This window comes from Xyrauchen texanus, chromosome 37, assembly GCF_025860055.1.
Source record: "Xyrauchen texanus isolate HMW12.3.18 chromosome 37, RBS_HiC_50CHRs, whole genome shotgun sequence".
NCBI classification, from domain to species: domain Eukaryota; kingdom Metazoa; phylum Chordata; class Actinopteri; order Cypriniformes; family Catostomidae; genus Xyrauchen; species Xyrauchen texanus.
In genome coordinates this window covers 38944581-38957514 of record NC_068312.1, presented here as the reverse complement: position 1 = coordinate 38957514, position 12934 = coordinate 38944581, and the positions used below count along the sequence as shown (strand labels likewise).

Genomic DNA, 12934 nt, shown 5'->3' with positions numbered 1-12934 from the left:
ACACACACACACACTCACACACACACACACACACAGTTGTCCTGCAGGTCTCTATAATACAGTAAACAGTGAATAGGGGAAAAGCTTGTATTTGCTCCACAGGAGAAACATGAGAAAATGGCGCCATCTGGTGGAAAATATAAAAAATTTACATGTTGAAGCCAGCTCTGGAATGAAAACATAATATCATATAATTCATGATGTTATGTTTTAATGGCACTGGGATCAAATATTACAGTTTTAATGGGTTTCAATCTTACAGTCGAAGTCGAGATACAGTTATTGTTCACGGTTTCTCAAAATCCCAAAACCGAGACTAAAATTTCTACCACTAACCCCGCCTAGAGCTTACAAGCTGCATCCACCAAACTCTGCACAGGCCTTCAGACTGTTCTGGAAAAGTGTGCTCTGTCTTTTCCAACTGATCGGTCTTATGGTTTGGGCATAGCGGACGATAAACAACAGAAAAATCCCAAAGATTTACATTGACGGAATGTTCGAACGAGCCGACGGAATGCTCTTTAATTCACACTCCAGCTGTCAAAACATCAAATGTAAACAAACCTACAAAAGGCCTTTAATCTGCTCCAAAGTATTTCTAGCAAGTCAGTCCACTGTCGGCCATCTTTGAGACGCTCTCAGGAGGTTATTTCCAGTCATGCCAGTGCAGCTCCTGTCTACTAGAATGGGGAAAGTCCGAGATCTCCCAAACGGATGGTCAAGATTTCAATCAAAGCACATATTTCAAATCAGCAATCAAATGTAATAATACTGGAATCACAAGTTGTGCTTCTTGACCTCATGTTACGCTCAAACACACAATCTTCCCGGCTTGTTTAGCTAATGTGCATGCATGTTAGTGAGTTGATTGACAGGCGAAGTCTGCATCTAAAAGGTGATTGGCTCTTTTACCAGTAAGGCGGGACTTCCTTTCTACATCCGTTGACCGTTGGGCGCTAGAGCCTCTTGGTTGGCCATCCAATTTCTCCCATTCTTTTTAATAAAAGTGGCCCGTCTCTGCTAAATAATCTCTGGCTGCTCTCTCTTGGTTACTAAGTTCTAGTTGTCAGTTACATTTTGAATCTGTAACATTGTATCAATGTAAGTCAATGTGAAATGTTCAAACTTGAATCTGAAATGTCTTTGATGTTTTACTGTATGTTATCTCATCATTTACTCACCCTTATGCCGTTCCAAACCTGTATTTTCCCATACAACACAAGTCAATGGGGGATCAAAATGTAAAGCTTCAAAAAGCACATAAATGTAGCATAAAATTAATCCATACAATTCAAGTGGTATTTTCCATGTCTTCTGAAGTGATACGGTACCAGCCAGAATTTTTGTGAGGACAAGCAGCCTCTTAATTCCCTTTAAAGTTCGACAGAGTTTTCTTCAAGTGTTGTTGTGGTTTAATGTCTCTCAGGATGGCAGTCTGCAGTGTCCCACCTGTAAGGCCATCTATGGTGAGAAAACTGGCACACAGCCTCCTGGGAAGATGGAATACCACGTTATTCCTCACTGTTTACCTGGATATACCGATACCAAGACTATACGCATCGTCTATGACATTCCCGCTGGGATACAGGTATACAAGGAGTCATTTCATTTCCATTGTGTAAAGTACATTCAGACAGTCTGTTAGGCAAATAATAGTTTAAGTGTAAATAAAGTGCATTGTGCAATTTGTGCCACCCTAAGCAAAATGGATACATTTTAACATGTTGTGATATGACGATGCCTTCAGAAATGTAGCCATTACTAGTCTTCACCCAACAAGAAAACGCTGGCATCATTTGCTCACCATCATGTAGTTCCAAACCCGTATGACTTTCTTTTTATCTGGGGAACACAAAAGTAGACGTTAGACAGATTGTTAGTCTCAGTCACCATTCACTTTCAATAAAAAAAATGTTTTTATTTTTTTGTTGCATAAAATGAAAGTGAATGGTGACTGAGGCTCACATTATGCGTAACATCTACTTTTGTGTTCTGTAGAAGAAACAAAGTCATTCGGGTTTGGAACAACATGAGTGTGACTAAATGATGACATAAATTTCATTTTGGGTGAACTACCCCTTTAAATTCAATTTGAATATAGGAACACAAAAATCCCTTTTTTTATGTAATAATAGCTTACAATATGCATGAGATGGATGCTAACAGGGGTTTAACACATTTAAAGATAAATAAAGTCAAATAAATCTAAAATATATATAGAGAGAGAGAGAGAGAATACACTGCTCAGATCTTTACTAGGTCAAGCTGTTTGCAGGTAAACTGTAGCTTTGTGATGTGTGGTCATTGTGATTTACCATATCTGAAACAGGAAGTGGCTGCGTGGGGACTTCCTGCTCAATGGGGAGAGTGGCACAGCTCATTCTGGGTCACTAGTTCTTGCATACTTGTAATATACTTGCATACTAGAGCAACATTCTGCATCAGCCAACCACACACTTACTGTCACAACAATAAAAATTTTATTTTGAACTTCCATTTTTTTACTGTGCATCACCAACACAGCAACACTTTTGCATTTTTAGTCTTTTTGACTCTTCACAGATGTTTTTCACCCTCTATCTGACGCTTACAATGACTTTATCGATACTGTATAACGTTCATGTGGGGGTCTGTGTATCTCAGCGAGTATTGACGCTGACTATCACGCCTGGAGTCGCGAATTTGAATCCAGGGCGTGCTGAGTGACTTCAGTCAGGTCTCCTTAGCAACCAAATTGGGCCGGTTGCTAGGGAGGGTCTGGGTATCTCAGCGAGTGTTGACGCTGACTATCACACCTGGAGTCGTGAGTTTGAATCCAGGGCGTGCTGAGTGACTTCAGTCAGGTCTCCTTAGCAACCAAATTGGGCCGGTTGCTAGGGAGGGTCTGGGTATCTCAGCGAGTGTTGACGCTGACTATCACACCTGGAGTCGTGAGTTTGAATCCAGGGCGTGCTGAGTGACTTCAGTCAGGTCTCCTTAGCAACCAAATTGGGCCGGTTGCTAGGGAGGGTCTGGGTATCTCAGCGAGTATTGACGCTGACTATCACGCCTGGAGTCGCGAGTTTGAATCCAGGGCGTCCTGAGTGACTTCAGTCAGGTCTCCTTAGCAACCAAATTGGGCCGGTTGCTAGGGAGGGTCTGGGTATCTCAGCGAGTGTTGACGCTGACTATCACACCTGGAGTCGTGAGTTTGAATCCAGGGCGTGCTGAGTGACTTCAGTCAGGTCTCCTTAGCAACCAAATTGGGCCGGTTGCTAGGGAGGGTCTGGGTATCTCAGCGAGTGTTGACACTGACTATCACACCTGGAGTCGTGAGTTTGAATCCAGGGCGTGCTGAGTGACTTCAGTCAGGTCTCCTTAGCAACCAAATTGGGCCGGTTGGTAGGGAGGGTCTGGGTATCTCAGTGAGTATTGACGCTGACTATCACATCTGGAGTCATGCGTTTGAATTCAGGGTGTGCTGAGTGACTCCAGACAGGTCTCCATAGCAACCAAATTGGCCCGGTTGCTAGGGAGGGTAGAGTCACATGGGGTAACCTCCGCTTTAATGTGGTTCTCACTCTCGGTGGGGCGTGTGGTGAGTTGTGCGTGGATGCCGCGGAGAATAGCGTGAAGCCTCCACACGTGCTACGTCTCCGTGGTAACACACTCAACAAGTCACGTGATAAGATGCGCGGATTGACGGTCTCAGACGCGGAGGCAACTGAGAGTCACTACGCCACCACGAGGACTCAGAGCGCATTGGGAATTGGCCGTTCCGAATCGGGGAGAAAATAACAAATAAAAAAACGTACATAGTTGTAAAGTTGTCAATTCCCTTATATTGTATTTCTAGTTCATCAGCATCGGGGTGACAAAGTTACAGTTTTTGAACAGTAAAAAGGCATCGCTCTCTGTGCACACTAATTCAGAGAGAGTGTGTGTGTGTGTGTGTGTGTGTGTGTGTGTGTGTGTGTGTGTGAATTGTGACCATGTGTGTGTTTGAATCGTGACCACGTGTGTGTGTGTGTATTTGGCGCAGACGACGGAGCATCCCAATCCAGGGAAGAAGTTCAGCGCGCGCGGGTTTCCACGTCACTGCTATCTGCCCGACAACGAGAAAGGCCGAAAGGTGAGGATCAATTTCTGCTTTAACTGTGATTTTATCTTTTTACAACTTCAAATCACAGGTTTTACATGTTAAAGTGACGGTTTGTGTTTTTATAAACTGCAATGGCTGCACCATAATGTTACCTTTTACACCAACGGCGCTCTCAGCAGCGGTGTGTAACAGTTCGTTTAGTTCATGTTCGTATAAATGATGAGTTGGACCGGATTATCCCAAACATGCCGCTTTTATTTCTTCAGCACATATCCATACAGTAATTCTGCTGTATTGCAGTGAACATAAATTCCCGGGTGGTTCAAGGGAATGTAACAGAACAACTCTATGGCTCTCCCATATTTTTACAGAGCAACACTACGACCACGCTTCTTCCCGGACTTCCCTACCCATAAAACACTCCGTTAGAACTACAAAAACCACATTTTTACAATCTTACAGTAATAGTTCTCCCCTCCACCCTTGTCCCGCAACAATAACGATGGCCGTATCTGGATTATGACATCATTACTGTTAAACATTAGTGTTATAACAAACATCAGCAATAGTCTGACGGAAATAAAGGACATAATAAGATTACTTATTTTTCCAATTCTGACAATAAACTAGTCAATCGATTTAAATTTTTTCATTGAATTTATTACATGATGTGCCTATTTATTACTGTTTTTTTTTCAATCGCTAACAAGCGCTTACCCATACTTCAGATACTTTTTCACAAATACATACTAACTCTTAATTTCAAAATAGAACACATCTTTCTCTGCACACACTAACTTTACCAAAACACTGGAAATCTGACTCAAAATGATTCTGTCAAAGAATAACACTTGTTTTCACTTCACAAGGTACATGCAGTCAATCAAAGTACACCAGGATTCAAAATACTGGCTATTGTTGACATTACAAAAACTGCATAGATTTTTATGTTTCAGTTTTACAGGTATTTGCATGCAAAACATGCAATCCACCGTTTTTACACTAAATGTCTTGGTTGGGAACTGTATGTCCACATGTACAGTAATGTTCACGTTCAAAAGCATTCCAGTAAAAAGCAAATCAGTTTTATTTTCCTTTACTGTTTACTACAGGAGGTACAGTAGAAACACGGTATGATCCTGGCAGTGGTGGCTCAGTGGTTGAGGCTCAGGGTTACTGACCAGAAGGTTGGGGGTTCAAGCCCCAGCACCACCAAGATGCCACTGTTAAGACTATAAGACACTTAACTCCAGGTCGCTCCGGGGGGATTGTCCTTGTAATAAGGGCTCTGTAAGTCACTTTGGATAAAAGCATCTGCCAAATGCATACATGTAAATGTAGATAAAAAGGGGGAGAACTAAAAAAAGCACAAAATCACTGCACCTCTCATTGCTCCTCTCACTGCATCTCTCACTGCATCTCTCACTGCTCCTCTCACTGCTCCTCTCACTGCATCTCTCACTGCACCTCTCACTGCTCCTCTCACTGCTTCTCTCACTGCATCTCTCACTGCCCCTCTCACTGCTCCTCTCACTGCTCCTCTCACTGCATCTATCACTGCACCTCTCACTGCACATCTCACTGCTCCTCTCACTGCATCTCTCACTGCACCTCTCACTGCACCTCTCACTGCACCTCTCACTGCTCCTCTCACTGCTCCTCTCACTGCATCTCTCACTGCACCTCTCACTGCTCCTCTCACTGCATCTCTCACTGCATCTCTCACTGCCCCTCTCACTGCTCCTCTCACTGCACCTCTCACTGCTCCTCTCACTGCTCCTCTCACTGCATCTCTCACTGCTCCTCACAATGCATCTCTCACTGCACCTCTCACTGCTCCTCTCACTGCACCTCTCACTGCTCCTCTCACTGCATCTCTCACTGCACCTCTCACTGCTCCTCTCACTGCTTCTCTCACTGCATCTCTCACTGCCCCTCTCACTGCTCCTCTCACTGCACCTCTCACTGCTCCTCTCACTGCATCTCTCACTGCTCCTCTCACTGCTCCTCTCACTGCATCTATCACTGCACATCTCACTGCACATCTCACTGCACCTCTCACTGCACCTCTCATTGCTCCTCTCACTGCATCTCTCACTGCACCTCTCACTGCATCTCTCACTGCTCCTCTCACTGCATCTCTCACTGCATCTCTCACTGCATCTCTCACTGCTCCTCTCACTGCATCTCTCACTGCTCCTCTCACTGCTCCTCTCACTGCATCTCTCACTGCTCCTCTCACTGCACCTCTCACTGCACCTCTCACTGCATCTCTCACTGCTCCTCTCACTGCACCTCTCACTGCATCTCTCACTGCTCCTCTCACTGCTCCTCTCACTGCACCTCTCACTGCACCTCTCACTGCTCCTCTCACTGCATCTCTCACTCCTCTCACTGCTCCTCTCACTGCATCTCTCACTGCACCTCTCACTGCTCCTCTCACTGCATCTCTCACTGCATCTCTCACTGCATCTCTCACTGCCCCTCTCACTGCTCCTCTCACTGCACCTCTCACTGCTCCTCTCACTGCTCCTCTCACTGCATCTCTCACTGCTCCTCACAATGCATCTCTCACTGCACCTCTCACTGCTCCTCTCACTGCATCTCTCACTGCACCTCTCACTGCACCTCTCACTGCTCCCCTCACTGCTCCTCTCACTACATTTCTCACTGCACCTCTCACTGCTCCTCTCACTGCTCCTCTCACTGCATCTCTCACTGCACCTCTCACTGCATCTCTAACTGCATCTCTCACTGGGCCTGCTCTTCTCCCAGGGCCCCTTGCTCTTACTCGTCCTCGTCCAGACATTACAGTGTTTGTCTTTTTCTGTTTCCAAAAACATCACTCCTCAAAGTTCTCCTTTTACTGCATAAGTGTCAATATAATAGAAAAAAATAACCCCTGCCACTGAGTCTAAGCCAGACTGGAATCAGCTGTGGTTGGCCCAATTTACCCAACATAAATCAGCTGTGTGTTCAATTGTTTGTTTATTATCAGCTGAGATATATTGTTTTTGAACTGATATCATTGCAGAAGCAGAGGTTTTTATACTGTATCTAAGGTTTGGAATATTGTTTTTGCTATTGTGGGATGGTGTGTGTTAACATTTGTAAATACTACAAAAACAATCCATAATTTTGTTGGGAGGTAAACGCTTGTCTGTTAAGAAAATGTAAGCATTGTGGAAATGTGTTCACTGACTGCATATTGTGTGAAAACGACATGAAATGTGTGAATGGTATGGCCACAAAAGACCGACGCTGTGATAATTGTGTTTAGAGTTTTGAAAATGTAACAACTGGTTGGACAAACGCTTGTTAGCGACTGAAAAAAACTGTAATCAAATTATTCATATCAATATTTATTGAGAAAGCCCCCAAAATAAAGATAATTTAGTTGATATTTATTCCAATAACTATATTATAATATATAATAAATATTATTTTTAATATTAAATGAAATTATACAGTTGCAGCAGACAAGTGAAGGATTTAGACGAAACATAAAGTGGCTTAAATGTCAAAATAGTGTTTGTTTTATTTCTATGTCATTGAACATAATCCTGTTATTGTTGTATTTATCTCTGCACTATTCTTCTGCACAATTGTTGTTGTATGTACTCTTTTAGAGCATCTCACTTTGGTTGCGTCGCATCTCACTAGTTTTAAGCGGCTCTTATCGTAAGTCGTAGTCGGAAAAAGACGTCTCGAGACCCCTGAATTCTGTTGTGCTGCCAGCGCGCTGGTTTGGCGTGTTGCGTGTACAGCTGGAGTTGCGCCGACTGCCCCCCGCTGCTACAGATTCACAACAAACATCAAGGTGCAACATCAAACTTGAATTGTTCATATTTTTTAGCGGGTTATTTTTCATATAATTTCATATAACGTTAAATTGACAGCCCTAAAAATAATATGAACCAATTATATAATAGTCTAAAAATATATCAAGAAAGTATATCGTGGCCACGAATAATTAATATGTGAGCACATTTTATTAATTTGTTCTTTTGTTTTTTTTGGGGCATTTTTTCTCCCCAATTTGGAACGCCCAATTCTTAATGCGCTCTAAGTCCTCGTGGTGGCGTAGTGACTCTCAGTTGCCTCCGCGTCTGAGACCGTCAATCCACGCATGTTATCACGTGACTTGATGAGCGCGTTACCGTGGAGACTTAGTGCGTGTGGAGGCTTCACGCTAGTCTCCGCGGCATCCACGCTCATCTCACCACACGCCCCACCGAGAGCGAGAACCACATTATAGCAACCACGAGGAGGTTACCCCATGTGACTCTACCCTCCCTAGCAACCAGGCCAATTTGGTTGCTAAGGAGACCTGACTGGAGTCACTCGGCACACCCTGGATTCAAACTCACGACTCCAGGTGTGATAGTCAGCGTCAATACTTGCTGAGATACCCGTTCGCTTGTTTTTGTTAAATCGTGGCCATGTTTTATTAATTCGTGCCTGCAATATGATGAATCTATCATCATTTTAATGCATATTGAAAAGACATCTATGGCTGCTGCTATGGACAGATTAAGGTTTTACGATCATCTTAATGAACGTCGCTCATTATTTTACGACAGAGTAACGCCTGTTACCCAAACCAGCACGTAGATTGCTCGTTATAAAGTTGAACAGAAGTGCTTTGGGAGCTGTCCGGTCCAGAGGTGCTGATCACTTTGGCAAATATATGTCCAGAGTTTGTCTTCTCGACGTGGAAATAATGTGCAAATACTGACAAACATGGAAGTTGTTTGTAACCTTGTCGAGGTGCCGAAATGTAATTAACTATTACATCATTTAATTTTAGAAATGATGATGCTTTAGTATAGTTTAATAGAGTTTCAGATGTATTGATGTTCAATCATAGAGATGAATGAAAGTGATGCAATAAAATGTAGACTAATGCTTTTTTGGAGGGAAACTGAACAAATGCGCACAGAACAGGATTCACATGACGGGCGTCAGTATTGAACTTCTCACAGACCTACGTATTATTACCTCATCTGTTAGAGTTTAAGTCACTGTGTACTTGTAGCGTTACTGCCGTTATGCATCCTTTAATTCTGCCTTGTAAAACAACTACAGGCACGCCGATTTGAACCAACCATCGGAGGGAGGAAGAAGAGCAGGAGTTGCTCATCCTAGCCAAAGTTTTAAACTGCACGGTCACATTACTCACATACATCTTCTGAAATAATCAGTTCAATAAAGCATATCGTCTTTCAGTTGCCATTACAGTTATGCTAATCAAAGAAGGCTAATATAACGTTATCACATCACGTCACGTGCGCAGACTGCGGGGACTGCCTATTGATTTCATAGCGATGTTTTCAACACCTGAAATAGTTTACAATGGCTTTCCAATGATCAAAATATATTCATACAATTGATTAAATGTCCCATTGTCTTTGATAAACTGTGAAAGATGCCTGAAAGTTACGTTTAAGTTGCACTTAATGGACTTAAGAGCGGTTCAAAACTCTCGTTAATTTGCAAACGTTTTTATGAACTACTTAGTTAACGATGCTTTTCGGAAACATTTCACTAGGGGAGAGCAAGAGTAACTAGATAGGTACATTTCCTGAAGAAAATGTGAGTGGTGCTTGCCGTGGCAAAACTCGTCAAATAGAATTATCTAACTTGTTGCTAAGCATTAAAATAATGGTCATAGAATGTTGCTATCATGTGATTTTCATGATGGTGGCATGTAGGTGTTATGTGTGTGTTAGCATGATGCTAGCACGTTTTTAGCATGTTTTAACACAAGGTTAGGCGACGCTAACATGTGCTATCATGATGCTAACACGTTTTTAGCATGTTTTAGCACTTCGCTAGGTGATGCTAACATGTGTTAGCATGATGCTAGCACGTTTTTAGCATGTTTTAGCACTTCGCTAGACGATGCTAACATGTGTTAACATGATGTTAACACGTTTTTAGCATGTTTTAACACTTAGCTAGGCAATGCTAGCATGTGTTAGCATGATGCTAGCACGTTTTTAGCATGTTTTAACACTTCGCTAGGCGATGCTAGCATGTGTTAACATGATGCTAACACGTTTTTAGCATGTTGTACTAACTAACTATTAACTAACATTAATAATGCAATCAAATCTTGACCCATAAGTCCCTTCCGACATCATTTCAGCTAAATATTCTGTCACACGATAGTTCGTCACACTACGTAAGTTGAACGCTGTTATATGTTGTCCCGTTTTTTCCAGGTGTTGAAGCTGCTGATCGCGGCGTGGGATCGTCGTTTGATCTTCACCATCGGGACGTCCAGCACCACCGGCGAGACCGACACAGTCGTGTGGAACGAGATCCATCATAAAACCGAGTTCGGCTCCAACCTCACGGGCCACGGTTACCCCGACCCAAACTACCTGGACAACGCCACGAGAGAACTGGCCGCTCAGGGTGTGGCCGAAGACAACCTGAAGGACTGAGGCGTCGATCTGGCGACAACAGCGCACACACACGCACATTCTGCCCTCGTCTGGGGAGTTTCTGACCGCAGAGTGACCTTTGACCTTTCTCCAGCGGCTTTAACGGAGAACGAAGGTCCGCGCTGACCCAGAGCTGGACCGTGAGCCGAGGAAAGAAACTCTTTCTGATTCGCCGAGTCTTTGCTTTCTCTCTTTCTTTGACGGCTACCCAGAATCCTTCTGGCCGTTGACCAGCGCATGAGGTAGATTTATGCGCACACACATAACGAGGCTTTTCGATTGACGTGAAATGGGTCAGAGCGGAGCTGCCGTTATAACAGGCCATTTAGAATTTAGTTACCGATATAGTAACTCGCGAGAAGATGTCGTTATAACTGAAACGGGAGAAAACGTACATTTGTGTTAATCGGCAAAGCGGACACCCTTATTGGTCGACGCCTATATGGGTGTGTCTGATATATCGGTTCGGCGCTACTTCCGATATATCTGTTGCTCTACCGCATGGAGAACATTTGTTTCCATGGCGATTGCTTTGAAGGTTTTCTTCAAGAGCGTCAATGGTTCTAGATCCCTCTCAAACAAGAAAGGGATATTTTTGAGAGTATGTGTTGTGCTTAGTGTGTAACTAATAATAGGAGAAAGACGTCTTTAGATCCAATCAGTACGCAGCTATTTTGGGGCTGTTTTTGCAGCGGCTGCGTAACACATCTGCACTTCAAAGCGTTCAGATCTTCGGCTCTTGCGCTACTTTTGATCATCAGACCAACTCGTGGATTTCAGAGGAATCGCAGAGTTATTTTCTGAGGATTCCTCTGCAGCCACGTTTCAGCTCATTCGTGTTTCGGATGATTTCGATGATTAGGATGTCTTCTTGAAATATGCAATGATTTATATTCTTTATCGCTTTGTTTCTCTTTGGTGTCGTTGATCAGACAGTGCCAAACCGGTTCAGTGAAGAACCGATGTAGTTCATTGGCTATGTTCGGATGGGAATACTAGCGTACTACACACTGAACGCTGTAAAGATATTGTAAGTAAAACTGTATGCATCATGCGATTATAAATGTTTTAAACCATAGAATGATACATTGATGTCACATGATGTCATCATGTTGCACGTGAGTCGCATCAGTTATCATTTGGGGTGAATTGTGTGATGCAACAGCGTGATCTGTTCAATGTGTCAGACTATTGCATACCGTGCACCCTGTATACATCGCAAAAATACGTTTCTTAATCGGTGCATTAGTCTTAATTTCCAGTCAAATTTCGAAACATCCTTGAGATTTACTTGAGAAGCCAATTTGCATGAGATTTTATGAAGATACATCTTCAATTGATTTGATTTAATCAAATCTAACCAAATGTTAATGAGGTTAATGTTTAAAAAATTACACCTTTACAAGTCTCTTAATATCTTACACTATTGACCTTTTTAAAGGAATATTTCAGGTTCAATATGAATTAAGCTCAGCCGACCGCATTTGTGTTCTAATGTTGATTAATACCACAAAAGTTTATTTGGACTCGTTCCTCCTTTTCTTTAAATGTGTGTTCCAGTGAGACACTTCCAATGCAAGTCAATGGGGTTTAATCTGTAAACATTAAAATACTGTTTCACAAGTATAGACACAAGACATAAACAATATGTGTGTTAACATGATTTTACTGTCATTAAATCACTTAATAACCACATCTGTGTGAAGATATAGATGATTATACAACTGTGTTGCCATGACGACACAATGCACCAGTTAACACAACGATTTAAAGAACTTTACAGCTCAAATAATACACGAGTTTTAACAGGAGAATTAACGTAATAAATCACGCACTGACCACATCTGTGTGAAGATAGAGACAATTTTATAAATTCGTTGCTATGGCAACGCATAAAGCCTAAAATGACGATTTAAACAACTTAACAAAGCATGAGTTTTAACAGAATTAATGTAAGTGCTTTTATAAAATTATAAACGTCACATTTTTGTCTTTAAACCTCCAAAAATGTACCCCATTGACTTGTTTGGAAGTCAATGGGGGTCAAATTGACCCACATTGGAATTGTCTCACTGGAACACACATTTAAAGAAAAGGAGGAACGAGTCGAAATGTATTTGTGTGTTAATAATCAACATTATGACACAAATGCTGTCGACTGAGATGAACTTGTATTGAACCTGAAATATACCCAGGGCTGGACTGGTGATCTGGCATAACGGGCATTTTTCCGGTGGGCCGCCGCACTTTGGGGCCGATCGTGGGAGGACTGGCCAGCGGGAGAACCGAGCGGGCTGGTTGTGCATCCGCGAAACGTGCCAAACAGGCCACGATAAGCAAAAATGACCCACCACGTTAATGCACAACGGACCACAAAACGCCGCCGCGATTTGCAGAAAAG

General features: G+C 42.7%; 1 protein-coding gene across 3 annotated transcripts in view; it reads left to right on the top strand.

Moving 5' to 3' along the window:
- The window catches only part of LOC127631151 (E3 ubiquitin-protein ligase DTX1-like), a 47141-nt gene extending 34513 nt beyond the window's left edge, over positions 1-12628 (top strand). For all 3 annotated transcript variants that reach the window (XM_052109155.1, XM_052109156.1, XM_052109157.1), the window contains exons 8-10: positions 1427-1588; positions 4022-4111; positions 10309-12628. In XM_052109155.1, the coding sequence (XP_051965115.1) occupies positions 1427-1588; positions 4022-4111; positions 10309-10533 (477 nt within the window). In that variant the 3' untranslated portion in view covers positions 10534-12628. The remainder of the gene's footprint in view (positions 1-1426; positions 1589-4021; positions 4112-10308) is intronic.
- The last annotated feature ends 306 nt before the right edge of the window (positions 12629-12934 follow it).